General features: G+C 37.2%; 1 protein-coding gene and 1 non-coding gene across 2 annotated transcripts; both read right to left on the reverse strand.

The window, feature by feature from the left end:
- Nucleotides 1-901: 901 nt before the first annotated feature.
- On the reverse strand, nt 902-2620 carry LOC131166500 (F-box/FBD/LRR-repeat protein At3g52680-like). Its single transcript, XM_058125099.1, has 3 exons — nt 1598-2620; nt 1322-1480; nt 902-1213 (listed from the first exon to the last, which is right to left on the reverse strand). Exons 1-3 carry the CDS (start codon nt 2618-2620, stop codon nt 902-904), a joined length of 1494 nt encoding a protein of 497 aa, XP_057981082.1.
- Nucleotides 2621-18340: 15720 nt separating this feature from the next.
- Nucleotides 18341-18501, reverse strand: LOC131167189 (U1 spliceosomal RNA). Its single transcript, XR_009140046.1, has one exon. It is a non-coding gene; the product is annotated as a U1 spliceosomal RNA (small nuclear RNA).

Raw genomic sequence — 18501 nt, forward strand, 5'->3', positions numbered from 1 at the left:
AACTGACGACATAAATGAATATATTTTTGTAATTTGTTTATACATTGCAAAGAAACGGAAATTAAAAATTAAAAATAGAAAAGACATCAAGCAGACACCTAGCATTTGAAAGAATAGAATACAACAATAGCAGAAAGTTCTATCCAAGAAATTGCTCTAGCTTCTTCTCATTCAAGAACTTGGGTTAACCACATCAATTTTTTTATGAAAAAATTTAAAAACTATATACATGTCCAAAAATTCATAAAGAATCTACTTTTTTTTAGAAAGAAACTTTAATTACATAAAATATAAAAATACAAGTCTTTACGACCTTGAAAGAAAGAAAAAATAAAATAAAAATATGAAACGTTCAGTTTTTATTGTTTAATTATCAAAGAAAGTAAGACAAAACTAAGTGTGATTTCAACTTGTAAAAAATTCAATCATGGATATAATTAATAAAATAAAATACTTGTATTTTACCATTTTTCAGAAATACTCATATACTGTCCAAGTTTGACATTAATCAAAAGGAAGGAAAATAATTTCTATTCTATACATCAATATACTTTTACTGCTATTTTTGAGAATTATTTCTATCATGCTCCAAAAAAATTGATATCAATAGTTAGGTTCTATATTCATTATCATTATTATTATTACTATTATTATTATTTGGTACAAGGGCACCCTCCGTTAATTCACGACCCTACCCCTAGCCCTACCCTTACCCCTACGACTCCCTCTCTAAAATCTATGGAGGGCAAGCAATGAACCAGTGAATTCATTACTTTGATCATGGAAAAAAAAAAAAAATACCAGCATGCCTCAGGTGGAAACTAAAGCAGCTAACGAATCTCACAAATTTCCATTAAGCACGAGCCTAATTCTTGTTGGCAACTCGATGCCGGCAGAGGTCTCACTGGTCCGTTGACGGGAAATATGTGACTACAACACAATTCCTTGAAGCTTTTGGAAATGACATTATCCGTTCACAAACTTCCTGACGCTTCCTCAAATCCTCCTCCCCATCAAATTCCTGGGGGTTAAAAGAGATAACAAGCTTCTCCAATACCGTTGCATTCAAGAGTAAAACTCCAACTGTATAAAGCTCATGTTCACTTGCCCAAAATCGAGCGATGCCAATTATTTTGAGGTGCGTGCAGAAGCATGCAGGCACAGGATCTAGAGCCCAATCATTTCTACCATCATACCCAAATCTGAACGATGCCTACATGGTCATTAAAGAATATATATATATATAATACTAAGTTGTGATGGCAATTGCAAATGCTGGTAGGAAACAAAGCAATAAGAATTTTGAAGCTAGCAAAGTTACCCCATTGAGTTTAAGAGATTTAAGACGAGGGAACCTCTGAAGCATGGCCAAGAATGTTTGCCGATAAGTGAACAGGAGTGTCCAATAAGATCCAATATGGTTTAAATTATAGAATTCAGGCAGATTGTCAAGTAACTCTCTGGCATATAGACTGAGACCCTGATTAACCATATCAACCAGAAGAATTGAAAAAATATCTTAGGAAGGTAACAATTTGAGGGGGAATTCTCTAAATTAAAGAGATCTGTCCATCCAATTATAGGAAATAGAACGAACCTCAAAAATTTTGTCAGTCAAGAAGAGGCTTTTGGATTCTGAGAGCCCGATAAGAAGCCTAAATGCACGGTAAGCAGTTTTCCTGTGGCCACGTTCCACAAAAACATATGCATCGGCCATTGATGATGAATCATAAAAGCAATAATGATGGAAGAAATCACCAATGTACAAAAAGTGCACCAGTCTAGCACCAAAGATCGTAAACTGACAAACATTAAAATTCTTCTCATTTCCTTCATCCGGATTATCATTATCATCATCTTTTGCATCATCAGGGCACAAAGAATCATCTTCTACTATGGTCAACCTTCTAAGCTTAGGGCCATTTATACAAACAGCTTTGACATGCTCAAAATTGCAACAGATCAGACTCAATTCTTCAAGGACCGGGCAAACGACAAAGATCTGTTTCAATGTATCATCATCGGGAAATGTAACATGCGCAAGAGTCAATATCTTGAGATTTGAAAAACGAGTGGAATGAGGGAACTCAAAGTAAGTGGGCACATTAAGAGTTAAGCCTTCTAGCGATTCACAAGTAAAGATGCAACTGGGCAAAACAAAACTATCTCCAACCCTTTTGAGAGTCAGCTCCAGTACTTGAACCTTACGCCTCACTGCTGCTGATACCCACGCACTGATGCGACCCCACTCATGTATCACAGTAACTGTGAGCGAGAAACTTTCGATAGTCGGGAGATCATGAAGCAAAAGAACTCTTTCCACAAAATCCATAAACCCTACCCTTTTTTCTCTTGCCCTTTCTAGTACCTCATCTTCAAAATTACGAGAAGGAAGTGGATCTTCTTTAAAATAAAGATCTGGTACGGACATCCATAGGCATTCCCACCTTTTCGACAGTATGCTAGTTCGAACAGCATCTTTTGTAGGAAGGAAAGATAGTATATATACAAGAAGTGGATCTGTTAGACGCCCTATACCATTTTCATCTTCCCCATCAACATCATTTTCTTCGCTGATCTTCTGTTTCTTGGGACTGCGTGTGAGCGAACGCACATCCATGAATCCAACTTATGCCCTATAATACAATACAAGTTCCAGGTTATGAATAGGAAATTATAATAATCATACGATATAAGATGAGACTACGGAACGCCGCGTCCCCTTAAATGGCAGAAAAGATAGTGAGTCTTGATTCATTCTTCTGTACTTGCGTACTTGTGTTGTGTAAAAATATAGTTAGAATTCTGTTATCTTCTCTGTTATCTGGTTTCTCCTCAGCAGTATGACAACCATCGGCCACTGCACTTCTGCTCCAACAATTTCCTGCTCTGTTATTGTTAAAATTCAGTTCTGTTTTATTGTTATTTTCATTCAGTTATTCAGTTATTTGTTATTCAGTTATAAGTAGTCTGTTATTCTGTTGTTTGTTATTCAGCTGTATGTGTACATATATCCCTTTTGGTACAGCAAGCTGAATAAGAAAAATGAGCAGCATTCACTCATCTCTCTGCATTCAGTAGCTTGATATCACTCTGCAATCTTTCTGCAATCGTGAAATGTTGTCTGTCCTCTGTTTTCGGTTAATAAATTATGTATTTACTAAAAATGTCTCTTATATATTCCTAGAATAAATTAAACCTTTCAGATGATATATTCCTATATATTCGGTTTCAGATAAAAATCTTCGCATGAGGATAAAAACATACATTCCCTTCAAGTAAACAACAATATCATCAAAAATTCACCACAAAAGCAAAAACTGCACCGGTAAAGTGATCTGTTAAGAAACTTGAGAAACACCTAATTTCAAAGATTAACTATTCTAAAGAAAGCCTAATTTCCAAAAAAGTAATTGTTCCAACAACCTAAAGTTCACCCAATTGAACGACCTTCACGATCCCTGATCACAACCACCTGAAAAAAGATAAATAAGCAAGGCTTGGAGGGCTTGGAGGACTCGGGGTGTACTCCGGAGGATCTCTCCGATGCCTAAGTTAGGGATTGTCTTGAGAGGTTTTTTATGCAACAGTAAAGTAGAGTTTAGAATGAGATATCTTAACTTCTTCTCCAAATCTCTATTTATAGTTACGGAGGTTGACCCAAGGGTATAATGTCATTTATGGGCGAGTTGTGGTGTAGGCGTGAATCGCTCCGGTTCTTACCTCGTTGGCGTGAATCGCTCTACTTATTATAAGGCGAACATCAATTGCTTCAGTTGGGCGGTAACTGCCCTCATAATGTTGTGCTTTGATCTCTTCTAGGTAGGTGATATATTTGGGGTATATCAGTTGCCCCCCCTTAGGTTCGAATTTTTGAAGCTGACTTCCAAAGTTCGAAAGTTGTTATTGTTGTTTTTTTTTTTACGAGCAGCTCTTCTTGAGACATTTTGGGCTACTTGTGGCTTAATGAGTCGTGCTCTTCTTTTTTGCTGTTTTTGGCCTAATGAGTTGTGCTTATATTTTGGGCCGTTTCTGTGCCTCACAAGCGTTGCTCGTGAGTTGAGCCGATTCTTCTTTGCCTAATGAGTTGTACTCATTTTTTGGATAGTCTTCTACGCTCACGAGCGTTACTCGTCAATTGGTTTGATTTTTCTTTGCCTAATGAGTTGTGCTCATTTTTTGGACAGTCTTCTAGCCTCAGGAGCGTTACTTGTCAGTTGGGCCGATTCTTCCTTGCCTAATGAGCTGTGCTCATTTTTTGGGCAGTCTTCTGGCCTCACAAGCGTTGCTCCTCATTTGGGCCGATTCTTCTTTGCTTAATGAGTTGTGCTCATTTTTTGGACAATCTTCTAGCCTCATGAGTGTTGCTTGTCAATTGGGCCGATTCTTCTTTGCCTAATGAGCTGTGCTCATTTTTTTAGCAGTATTTTGGCCTCACGAGCGTTGCTCATCAGTTGGGCCGATTCTTCTTTACCTAATGAGTTATGCTCATCTTTTGGGCTATATCTTCAATAACATATAGATAATTTATGATGCCGGGATGGTTGTTCAATTCGACAGTTTCTTGCAGTTTTGATTTCATTGGGGTTAAAAATGTGAGTTCTGGTATTTTCAATATCAGTTAGGATTCGAAATCGGTTCGGGATGGATTTGTTTCAAAGGGTTTGGACGTATATGCACCAAGTGTTCGATCATATGCGACAAAGAGAACTGTAGGTGAGTGTGTAGTGTTATAGATTTCGCAGACTATTTTCTTATTGTCTGTGTCATCTCTGGGGTCCATAAACTCAGATTATTCGATTGTATCCCAATTGATCTGTGAGTCCCATGTTGGATTTTTTGGACATGAGGTTGTGAGTGCAGTGACTGATTGAAGTTTGAGATTGAGATCTACGAGATGTCTACCATTGACGACGGGGATTTTGTTACTGTTTGTTTTGATTATGGTATGGATTGTTTAGCTGATTGGGCTCTAGGTGCTCAACAAAATCTCATTACTCAGTTTTGTTGTTTGGGGTTTTGTCGATTGCAGTTGCTACAATTGTGCAATTTCATTGTGCGTTGCAATTTCAACTCAAATTTTCAATTGCAATTTCAAATTCTTGTTCAGAGCACTGTTCAGCGCACATGAATGTGCAATTGTAGTGACCCGAAGAATAATAGCATTTTAATAATAAGAGGGAGAGAAAATAGAAACAGAAACAGAAGGAGGCCGTAGACTTCGTCGACGACATTGCATTTTGGGGATAATATTAAATAATCATGAAGTCAGGAAATTGCCCAGCTTCGTCGACGAACACAAAGTCTCGTCGACGAAGGTCTTCAGAATTTTGTCGACGAACACAGGACTTCGTCGACGAGAAAATACCAAGAGATGGTTCGAGCTGCTCTGAATTTCGTCGACGAACACAGGGGCTCGCCGACGAATTTTGTGAAGAGCTCGTCGACGAAGTGATGTGTCTCGTCAACGAACCTAGCCTTATAAATAGTGGAAACCCATTATTTTTACCATTTCTCTTGCCGCTCTCTCTCTCTCTCCTACGACTCTCTCTCCCTTCTCTCTTCATTTTCGGCCCCACCAGTCGCCGGATCGATGATCCAAAGCTACCACGACGCTCTTGGCGGGGTTCTCCACGCATCTACCGGAGCGGATTGTCGGGAAATCGGAGTTGGAAATCATCCCAAATTCAGGGTAAGGCCGTTTAGTCTCCTTTTGGCCTTGTGGTAGTTATAGGAAATGATACAGGTAGAAAAATACTGATGTTTAGTTCTGAAAAATATTGGTTTCAGGGTGTTTTGTAGGAGACCCTGCGGGTATCAGGCTAGAGTACAGTAAGGACTTTTCAAAGTTAAGGTAAGGGAAATATGCTATGCTAGGAAATTTCTAAATATTATACAGTTTATTTATTTACGAATATTATGTATGTTAGTATGGTGTGACTTGTGATTATGTATATGGTATAGGGATATGTTTTACGAATTTAGTTTCCTGATTTTATGAATTTCAGTATTATGGTTATACGAACTTCAGTATCATGATTTTATGAATCTTAGTATCATGATTATACGAATTTACGATATTTCAGTACCATGATTTTATGAATCTTAGTATCATGATTATACGAATTCCAGTATTACGAATATGCAGTTCCATGTTATGATTATTCAGATTTCAATACGTTATGTAGCATCATGGTTATTTCAGTACTTCAGAATTATGGTAAATCAGTTAGTTATGTATAGAAATATATTATATGATATCAGACCCTGTTGGACTTGCAGCTACAGAGCACAATATCGTTGCTACAAATATTATGTTACTTTACGAGTGCAACCACCTATTCAGATATACGTGGTAAAGTCGACCACCTAGGCCCTTGAAGAGGTTAGGCTCCCCATCCAGATATGGGTTGAGGTGGGCAGGTCGACTGACGGAGTTCAGTGATTTATTCCTGGTTGGCTAGCCAGGGTAAATCCAGCCTATGGGCCGCACAACCTCGTCATGAGGGGCATGTCATGACACAGATAGCCAAAGGGAATCGTTTCAGTTACTATTACTTACGTATTGATTTACAGAAACGGGGACCCTACTTATGTACACCATAAGTATTTTGAGTTATAACTAACAACACTGTTATGTTAAGCAACATGGAAAGGGGATGCATTTTCTTACTTACACTGTACTTACCATATCCAGTTATACATGTTTATATAAATCAAATTTAGCATAATATTGTTAGCTCATTTGCCACACACTAGTAATAACATATTTCTTCTTACTCAGCGTTGGCTCATCCCAATGTTGAAATATTTTTCAGGTGATCCAGGTAGGCGAGCAGATCAGGCTCGCAAATAGAGGGGCGTTTGTAGTGCCCTGTCAGAGAGTGAGTATCATTTTTGGGAACGTTTTTGTAAACCCTAGCTAGTTGAGGGTATTTTTGGGAAACAAATACATGTACATATTTTGGAAACATGTAGTACTCTGGTATTATATGGTATTGTATATAATGGTTTATGGTTGCGTTTGTATGATTTCTGCTTCCTACTGTTTAGGTGAATACTATGGTATCAGAGTATGTTATTTGGTATTAAAAAAAAATCAATTTAATAAGCAGGTCGTTACAGCAATAGTCATTATTGCCGACCCCATGGTGCATTCGGCCAACCTATTGGAATTTCAATGTTTGGCTTTGTTTATTTGACTGACAGTGCAGTTGTCATGACTTCACTATGCATTTGGTGCAGGGGTCATTGTTCAATCAATTAAATAACTTGAACATCCTATTTATTATTATTAGCGATTAAGGCGGAGCTCTTCAAGCGTTGAAATTGTGACATCTATTTTTTTTTTTTAAATAATTATTATTGTATGATGGAGAAAAAATCATACCTTGAGAATAGGCACGTTGGCTATATAAATCTTGCGCATAGAAACATCAATTGTAGTCAAATTCGCATTAGATCCAAAATTTCCCAATATCGCAAGTCGGGTCCCGGTTATTCTTCCGTCAATTTTCTTCCTTGGCTTCTTCAACACGAGCAAAGCGCCATTGACGTGCTTAAACGTAATAAACTCGTACCCTTTACTTTTCCTAGTGACCTTGCCAAGGATCGCGACGGTTTCTTCGTGGTCACCGTAGGTGGAGAAGAGATTGCGGAGGTTCTTGATGGTAGTGTCCCATCCAAGGCCGCGATGAAGAGTTTGCGCTGGGTAGGGTCCCGATCGGTGATGAATCGGATGGCATTGAGTACGTCTAGATTTTAGATGGCGGCATTTCAGATGATCTTAATCGAGCTAATGCATCAACCTTCAATTATTTGATGTAGTCATGATCAAGGATTGAAAGAGAAAACCTCTCAATAAGTTCCCACAAACGGCTCCAACTGTTGCAGCCAAAAATTAAACGTCCTTCACGATCCCAGATCACGACCACCTGAAAAGAGATAAATAAGTAAGACTTGGGGGACCCGAGGTGTACTCCGGGGGATCTCTCTGATGCCCAAGTCAGGGATTGGCTTGAGAGGTTTTTTATGCAATAGTAAAGTAGAGTTTAGAATGAGATACCTTTGTAACGACCTGCTTATATACTCATATAATATAATTAAAATAAATAAAATAGTCAACCCGAACCCGTGGGTGATGGGGACACCTGTCATTCACAGCGGAAACCTGAGCAGTAGTAAATATAAATCGCATTCTCAAAACCATAAATTATATAATACCAGAGTCTACTGTAATTCCATAATATTGTGCTTATATAAATCTCCAAAAGTGCCAAAATAAACCTAGGATCATACAACAAAAATCTTCTAATCCTAGTACAAGACTTACCCTCCTAACGGGGTAACTCCATAAACTCAACGGCGGCCACGACCCGCCGGTCTCTGAGGGTCTCTTGAAAAATTTATTAAATTCGAGGGTGAAACACTTCTCAGTAAAGGAAAATAAACTAAATGCAGTTGTGTGGTAACATGAATATTTATTATAATTGTATATACTCAGTATATTTCATATATCTAAAAACATACATAATAACATGGTGGAATAATCATATACTTTCATATTTTCTAATAATTCATACTGATCATGAAATGTCTGTTATAGTTAATAATACTGAAAACACACCCAGGATGAATAGTTAACTGATGTCATATATTACCCCCCATGACAGGTTGTGCAACTTGAAGGCGGGACCCAACAATGGCTAGCCGACTACTGCCGAGTCAAAAAATGTCTTTAAGTATGATGGGCCCACCACACCCTGGTCCGTACTGTCAGGTGGACGTCCACACTCTACACTAAAAGCCACACCGACTATCCATCTCCGACCCCCTCGTGGGGTGGTTAGCACCAATCTAATCAAAGATATCTGATCTATAAGTTACGGTACCGTGTTCCTGAACTGAGCTAAACTAACATCCGGGTTGTGATAACATATAATACATGATATTATAGCATTTTTCATCATTTCATAAATACGGCCTCGCGCCGAAATCATTCCATATATATGGCCTCACGCCGAACATTTCATAAATATATATATACGACCTTGCGCCGAAATCATTTCATATATATCATTCTGAAAATAAATCAATTATTATGTATTTTCAACATCATTTTGTACTGTAACATTTCATATTCCTAAAAACAAGCTTCATTCGTAACAAAGTCATATCGTAATACATTTCACGTAAAGTAATATTTATGCCACACATTTGTTGTATAAAGTTATACATTGTATTCTAAAAATCATAATTTCTGGCATCTCATACGTATATATACATTTCAACATAATAGTAGTATTTTCCCAAACGTGCATTTCCTTTGTAATATATAGATATAATACATGCTTTCCTAAAAATAAGTTTACTCGTACATAATAATAATTTGTATGGAAAATGTAGTGATCCAAAGAATAATAGCATTTTAATAATAATAAGAGGGAAGGAAATAGATATAGAAACAGAAGGAGGCCGTAGACTTCGTCAACGAACATAGGGTTTCGTCGACGAAGGTCTGAAGAATTTTTTCAACGAATATAGGGCTTCGTTGACGAGAAAATACCGAGAGACGGTTTTGGCTACTCTGAATTTCGTCGACAAACACGGGGTCTCGTCGATGAATTTAATGAAGGACTCGTCAAAGAGGTGACGTGTCTCGTCGACGAATTCCGCCCTATAAATAGATAAAAACCGAATTTTTAATCATTTCCCGCGCTGCTCTCTCTCTCCTCTCTCTCACCTACGAACCCTCTCCCTTCTCTCTTCGTTTCCGGCCCCGCCAGACACCGGATTGACCATCCGAAGCCACCACGACGTTCCTGATGGAGTTCTCTTCAAGTTTGCTAGGACGGATCGTCGGTGGGATCGAGTTGGATTTCATCCCAAATTCAGGATAAAACCTTTTAGTCCCTTTTTGGCCTTATGATAGTTATAGAAAATGATGTAGGCGGAGAAATACTGATATTATGTTCTGGCATATATTGTTTTCAGGGTGTTTTGTAAGAGGCCTTGCGGGTGTTAGGCTAGTATTCCCTAGGGGCTTTCCAGTAGCCAGGTAAGAGAAATATGCTATGCTATGTATTTTTAAAACGTTATACAGTTTATTTAATTACGAAAATTATGAATTAAAGTATCGTGTGGCTTGTGAATAAAAATATTGTACGAAGATATGTTTTACAATATTTCAGTATCTTGATTTTACGATATTTCAGTACCATGATTTTATGAATCTCAGTACCATGATTATACGAATATCAGTATTATGATTATGCAGTTACAATGTTATGATTATACAGTTCTCAGATTTACAGTACAGTTTATACAGCATCATGGTTATTACGATTACTTCAGAATCATGGTAAATCAGATAGATATGTATAAAAATATATTATATGATATTAGACTCTATTGGACTTGCAGCTACAGAGCACGGTACCGTTGCTACAGATACTATGTTACTTTATGAGTGCAACCACCTATTTAGATAATACGTGGTAAGGTCATTCACCTAAGCCCTTGAAGAGGTTAGGCTCCCCATCCAGATATGGGTTGAGGTGGGCAGATCGACCTATGGAGTATAGTGATTTATTCCTGGTTGGCCAGCCAGGGTAAATCCAGCTTACGGGCCGCACAACCCTGTCATGAGGGGGTAAGTCATGACACACAGATAGCCACAGGGAACATTTTCAGTTATTATTTCGTATGTATAGTTTTGCAGAAACAGTGAACATACTACTTATACTAGAAGTATTTTGAATAATAAACTCCAATACTATCATGTTAAGCAATAGGGACAAAGGTGGTGTATTTTATCACTTATACTTTGTTTATATATTCAGTTATACATGTTTATTTGATAATAGATTTCATGAAATAGTAGCTCATTTTCCACACACTAGTAATAGCATATTTCTTCTTACTAAGCGTTGGCTCATCCCAGTGTTGAATTATTTTTCAGGTGATCTAGGTAGGCGAGCAGATCAGGCTCGCAGGTAGAGGGGCTTCTGTGGTGCCCTGTCAGAGAGTGAGTACATTTTTGGGAGTGATTTTTTATACCCTAGCTAGTTGAGGGTGCTTTGGGAACAGAGATATGTGTGTATTTTTGGGAAACATGTAGCACTCTGGTATTGTGTAGTGTGGTATTGTATATATTTACATATGGATATGTTTATTCAGTTTCTGCTTCTTGCTGCTTAGGTTAATGAATGAATTTACCCCCAGTATGGTATCAGAGTATATATATAAAAGATCAGTTTATTAAGCAGGTCTTTACAGAAAATAACTACTTTAGTTTATTCCTTTACCTGGCTACTGAGAAAAGCCCCTACAAATTTTGGACTCACACCCGTAGAATTTCCTAATCAATACCCTGAAAATGAAAACTCTCAGTACTAAACTTCAGTATTTTCACGTGAATATCATTTCCTATAACTACAATAAGACCAAATTCGGCATAAAAAGTCTTACCTCAACTCAGGGATGATTTTCAACGGAGTTCCACCGACGATCCACTCCGGAAAATATGCGGAGAACTTCTCTAGGAGCGTCGTGGTGGCCTTAGATCGTCGATCCGGCAAGCGACGGAGCCAGAATCGAAGAGAGAGGAGAGAGAAACTGAAGGGGGAGAGAGAGAGAGTGAGAGATTTCTTAATTTCTCCGTAAAATATCTGAGTTTCTACTATTTATAAGGTCAAATTCGTTGACGAGTCCTGTAGAGAGTTCGTTGACGAACCTGCACCTTCGTCGATGAATTTCAGACTTCCCCAAAACCCTCTCTCAGTATCTTCTCGTCAACGAAACTTGGCTTTGTTGATGAGGCCCTCTTATACCCTCATCGACGAGTCCCCTGTGTTCGTCGATGAGGCCTTGATAATTTCCCTCGGTTAATATTCCCAAAGTGCAATGTCGTCGACGAATGCGAAGTTAATTGCCTCCTTCTGTTACTGTTTCCATTAACCTTCCTCTTTATTATTTAAATACCATTATTATTATTTGGGTCGTCACAACCTTAGCCTCTTCTCCAAATCCCTATTTATAGTGATGGAGGTTGACCCAAGGGTGTAATGCCATTTATTAGCGAGTTATGGTGCGGATGTGAATCGCTTTACTTATTATAAGGCAGGCGTCAATTGCTCTAGTAGGGCGGTTGACTTAGGCGATAACTGCCCTCATAATGCTGCGTTTTGGTCTCTTCTAGATAGGTGATATATTTGGGGTATATCAACCACTAGAGCAGATGACGACGAGGTTGAAGCTGTAACGCCCCGAACCCTTAATCTTGGATCCGGTGCGTTATACCTGATAAATTCCAGATAATCCATAATTCATAACATATGCAATGGAATACATAAACATAATCTCCATACATATAATATCATAATACCAGAGTTTACTAATTCCTATCTATAATCCATAGAAATCATCCATCACTTGCATTTCCATAAATCTACATAACTCCCAAAATATTTCAGTATTTTCACAATCATTCCTTACTTAACAACCTTAAAACATTAAGACATAAAACATAAATATTTACATTCCCCAAAGTATTATCAGTATATACCTTTTCTCTTAATACTTCTCAAAAAATATAAAAACCCTCGAGCTCTTTAAGCCCGACCTTGAGAATGTCCTGAAAAATAAATAATCATATTCAGGTGAGACACATCTCAGTAAAGGAAGAAATATATATATTAAAATAGTGTGTGGCTAACATGAGGTAAATAAATATCATTTTAATAACATTTACAAATCATTAACATAACACTGAAATCATTCTCTGAAACCAACCAAACACATGCAAAAGATTTAACCCACGAGATTACCTAAGGAGAGGGGTGCTTACCCGCCCATACAAGTAGCACCTCTCTGCTCTAATACATAAGCAACCATAGGGTCGCTACTGAAGCATACTAGGACACTCACCTTACTCAGTAAGTCCTCAAGTATTAGATTAATCTCGCACTCACACAGTTCAACAATGGTTTACTAGCGATGGCCCCAAGGATAGGGAAATCTACTCGCCCATACAAGTAGGTTTCCTCTGCCCTAATACGTTATGCAGATACTGCCACATCTGAAGTTATTAGAGCACTCACCTTTCTCGGCAAGCCCTCAGGCGAAGAGTACGCCTCGCCCAATCATAACATGTTCTACATACATAGATACTTCTAATATCATAATACAATATTTTTTTTATCATTATTCATTCATACACATCTGTTCATGTTCATTGCTTTAAACATTGCATTATATTTCACTTTACGTAATTTTTCAACATTTTATCTTTCATATTTGTCATTTCATACCATAGTCATTTCATTGTCATTTCATTGCATTTTCATTTCTTTCCTTCATACTACAGCTGGTCTTTAGCCATCATCAGTTAGTCTACAGTTCTTTTTAACTGTTATCAATTAGTTTACACAGAAGTGTGCTAGATCTGCTAATATGGCTGTCTTTCAGCTGTTTTACATTTACATGGTTACATTTAGCATACACAAGTAACATAACCCATAACATATTTTATTCTCAATATTTTACTTAGCCTGCATCTCATACATTTAACATATATTTACATAGAATCTCATGCCACACAATTTAACAGTAAAAAATTCATGCATATTCTAGTAAAATAGACCAGCCCGCATTTAACATTTATATGCTAAAAATATATTTCATTTCTTATATAATTCCTTAGAAATCACTTTTCACTTTCATTCATTTATTTTCACATATACATAGCTACGTAAGCAATCCTAGGCTCAGAAAACTAGTTTTACATGGTTGACATTTTATAATTCACACCAAAACATACATATAATATAACATAATTTATTACCTTTAATTTCATAAAATCTAATTTAATATATAATTTCCCCTTACCTAAATCTTTGAACTACACCGATAGGAACCCTACACAGATGCCCGCGATGCTCACCCGAACCCTAGTTCAAAAACCCTAACTTTATTAAATTAACACTAAATAAAATACTATTTTAATATTTCCTAGGGTCATAATTTTCAAATAAATAGTTATATCCACAAATATAACCAATTTGCCAAATTTTTCAAATCTCACTCTCGCTTTAGAGTGGGGCTTAGAAAACCTCAATTGAAAATTTACCCACGTCAAAATGACGACAATCACGACTAAAACGACGTGGTGGTGTCCGATTGTCTATTTAACAACATATTTAAAGAGAAATCAAGAAAATGGGAAAAAATTACCTTCCCCTAGGAGTAGTGTCTAAGCCGTTCCCACGACAAATCTACTCCAATAGAAATGTCGGTAACGTAGTTAGGAATCCAACGGTACCTTCCGTTTTCCGATTCGCCGCATCTGTCGAGAAATTGAGAGAGAGAGAAAAGGCGATGAAGGCAAGCGTTGGGTGGGGGGGGGGGGGCTGCTTCACAGTGCTGAACTGAATTCTTGAAGGTTAGAATCTTCAGGAATCAATGACACCTATATTTAATATTAATATTAATATTAATATTATTATTATTATTATTATACATATACTTATACTTACATATTACTTAATCCTCATACACACACACACACACACACACACACACACACACACACACACATATATATATATATATATCTCTCTTATTTCAATTAATTTTTTTTAAATTTCTTTCATACTATTTCTTTTTATTTATTTATTTAATACATCAATTTAATAATGTTTAGCTAACTAATTGATTAATAATTTTAATTAATTCATTAATTTTATTTATTATTTTTCCTAATTATTTTAATTTTTCGGGTCTTTACAGAAGCGGCTGAGACCAATTCGGTGGAATGGAGGAGAGTTGAAAGTGAAATAGAAATGGGAGAAACGAAGGGAACAAATTTCATTTATGTGCGAACGGGAGCAATAGTTTGTACATTCATTGCTAATAAACGTCGCTGATACTTCAACCAAAAATTTCGCAGTATTTTGCAGGCACGGATAATTATCAACATGAAGTGAAAGAACAATACATAGTGTAACTAATAACTAAGAGATGTTTAGCATTAAGTAATCAATAGCTCTATTTACCGTTTTTCCCTCTTTTTTTTTTTTTTTTAATTTCAAACATAATTTGACCATAAGAATTAGTCCATCAGAAATTTTAATAAATGCACATCAAAAGATTAGACTACAGAAAGAGGAATAACTTCCATCAAGCGATTAATTAATATACATAATTTATTATAATTATAGACTTCTCATATTCCGAATTATCATTATTGTCAATTATGATAACATTATTATATTTAATATTAAAGACCTTTCACATTACCTCAATAAATATGATCATAATTTTATTTGAGGCAATTAATGTCTTACATTTAGGGTCTCATAAGTTGTACTCATCATATAGGCCATTACGGGTTAGTCGTGCTCACTTCTTTGCGTCTTATGAGTTGTACTCATCAAATGGGCAAGTCTCTAAGGTCTCATTAGTTATACTCATCAAATGGGTCATTACGTGTGAGTTGTGCTCACTCCTTTGTGCCCTATGAGCTATGCTCATCAAGTGAGCATGTGACAACCTGAATAATAATAGTATTTAAATAATAATTAAGAGGGCGGAAAATGGAGACAGTAACAGAAGGAGTAATTCGCGTTCGTCGACGACATTGCACTTTGGAAGGAACAATCGAGACAGATTTTCAAGGCCTCGTCGACGAACACAGGGGATAAGTTGACGAGAAAATACCGAGAGAGGTTTTGAGCCGTCTAAATTTCGTCGACGAGGAGTGGGTTTCGTTGATGAAATTATTGAAGGACTCGTCGACGAATCCAGTCCTATAAATATCAAAAATCCGGATTTTAACTTCACCATTAAGAAACCTCTCACTCTCTCTCTCTCTCCCTACGATTTCTCTCTCTTCTTTCTTCGATTCTAGCTCCGTTGCTCGCCGAATCAACGATCTGAAACCACCACAACGCTCGTGGAGAAGTTCTCTGCATATCTGACGGAGCGGATCGTTGGTAGAACTCTGTTGAAATTCATTCCTGAGTTGAGGTAAGGCTTTTTAAACCAAATTTGGTCTTACGGTAGTTGTAGGAAATGATATACACGTGAATATACTGAAGTTTAGTATTTTGAGTTTTCATTTTCAGGGTATTGGTCAGGAAATCCTACGGGTTTTAGACCAGGATATTTTGGGGGTTTTCTCAGTAGCCAGGTAAGGGAATAAACTAAAACAGTTATTTTCCACGCAAATTAATATTATGTATGAGTAAATTATTTTTAGAAAAACATGTATTATATATGAATATTATGGAATAAATGTATATTTGGGAAAATACTGTTGTATACATGATTTTAGATGGAACGTATGATTTTATTCAGCATTGTGTGGCATGAGTACTATTTTTCATGAAATGTATTACGTTATGGCAATTTTACGAATGAGCATGTTTTCAGGAATTACATAATAATGCATTATATGATGATTTTAAAATACATGATAATTAATTTATCTTCATAATGTTATGAAATGTTCGGTACGAGGCCGTATTTATGAAATTCTCGGCACGAGGCTGTATTTATTAAATGTTCAGCACAAGGCCATATTTATGAAATGCTCGGCACGAGGCCGTATTTATGAAATTTTTAGTGCGAGGCCGTATTTATGAAATTATGAAATATGCTATATTATCATGTATTATATGTTATCAGAACCCGAATGTTAATTTAGTTCAGTTCAGGAGTTCGGTACCGTAGTTATATAGATCAAATATCTATATTCAGACTTCTGCTAACCACCCCACGAGGGGGTGAGAGATGGATAGTCGATGTGGCTTTCAGTGTAGAGTTGTAGACGTCCACTTGGCAATCTGAACCAGGGTGTGGCGGGCTCATCGTACTTACAAACATTTTTAACTCTGCAGTGGTGGGCCAGCCATTGTCGAGTCCCGCCTTCGGGCTGCACAGCCCGTCATGGGGGGTAATACATGACATCAGCTAGCTATTCATCCTGAGTATGTCTTCAGTATTATCAGATATAACAGACGATTTATGAATGATATGAGTTATTAGAAAAATATGAAAGTATATGAAGATTCATTATATTATGACGAATGTTTACAGATATGTGAAATGTATTGTATATGTATAACTGTATTATATACTCATGTTACCACACAACTGTATTTAGTTTATTTTCCCTTACTGAGATGTGTCTCACCCCCGAACATTAAATGATTTTCAGGAAACCCAGAAGGACCGGCAGGTCGGGGCCGCCGTTGAGTCAGTCGTGCTACCCTACTACAAGGGTTAGTTTGAGATTAGGATCAGGAGAGTTTGATGTGGGATCCTAGGGATCTTTTGTATTTTTTTTTTTGGAGAATGTATATAAACATGATATTTTGGGGTATACTTGACTCTAGTATTATGTATTTTGTGGTTACGAGCTTGTGAATTACATTTACTGCTGCCTAGGTTCCACTACATATAACAGGTGTCCCCGTTACCCACGGGTTCAGGTTGACTTTTCTATTTATTATGTTTCATTTTATATTAAGATTTTTGAGGTCATTACAGAGCAGGTTTGTAGGGCCTTATGAACGACGCTCATCATATGAGCCATTATTGGTCTAGGCATGTTAATCCTCGTTGTTGGGATTTGCGCCACTAGAGTTCGTGCAGCATGAGTCTATAGGTTGCTTCTAGCCGCTTCATCCAGGTCCCTTAGACTTTTCCTTTTCAGATCGGTTCGACTCTTTCTTGTGGTCATGGTCAATTCTGGAAAAACTTCTCAAAATAATTCTCACAGAGGGCACCAACTGTTACTGCCTGAAAATCAAATGATTTTCATGAATCGTTTCCCGATCACAACCACCTAAAAAATATCAAACATGAATGGCTTGGAGGACCCTAGGTGTAGTTCGGGGGATTGCTCCGATGCGTAAGGGACTAATGAGAGACTCTAAATTATAACAGTAGAAAGAAGTGGATATGAAATCCTTACCTCTTCCTAGGATCCCTTTTTATAGTGGTGGAGGTAAACTCTCTTTCAACTTTACATTTATGAGTGTGCCATTATATTTTAGGGGTTAAGGTAACTTAAAGAAGGTTATGCAAGATATCAATAGTAGCTCTTATAACAGTACCATTATGGGGATTATATGTAACTTGTAACCCTTTGAGTGCTCTATCCATTTTGAAAGTATGATAACAAAGGCATACCCAACTCCCAAAACCTTCTCCTCCCTTTCTTAAAATGAGAGAATTTGATTTGGTCTTGGTATCTCTCTAAAGGGGTAAGGTGACAAACTACTTTCAAATTAGTTTACATTTTTAAACTAAGATCGACAAAATTAAAACTAATTTGGTAGGGGCCGCGTGAATGCAGGCCCCCACTAACACAAATTATGATGTACACTCTCCCACCTGAGGAGATGTTAGGTGAGTGCTCCTCCCGAGTGCAATGGAAGTCGCACGCCTAGGCCATGACCCTTCTTGATCAGCCATTGACCCCGTCCAGGTAAGTAT

The sequence above is a fragment of the Malania oleifera genome, chromosome 10 (genome assembly GCF_029873635.1).
Source record: "Malania oleifera isolate guangnan ecotype guangnan chromosome 10, ASM2987363v1, whole genome shotgun sequence".
NCBI classification, from domain to species: domain Eukaryota; kingdom Viridiplantae; phylum Streptophyta; class Magnoliopsida; order Santalales; family Ximeniaceae; genus Malania; species Malania oleifera.

Coding starts and splice junctions, on each gene's coding strand:
- LOC131166500 (XM_058125099.1), bottom strand. CDS start 2,620: ATGGATGTGCGTTCGCTCACACGCAGTCCCAAGAAACAGAAGATCAGC. Junction 1,481..1,597: donor TGACTGACAAAATTTTTGAG/GTTCGTTCTATT, acceptor ATGGTTAATCAG/GGTCTCAGTCTATATGCCAG. Junction 1,214..1,321: donor AATCTCTTAAACTCAATGGG/GTAACTTTGCTA, acceptor ATGACCATGTAG/GCATCGTTCAGATTTGGGTA.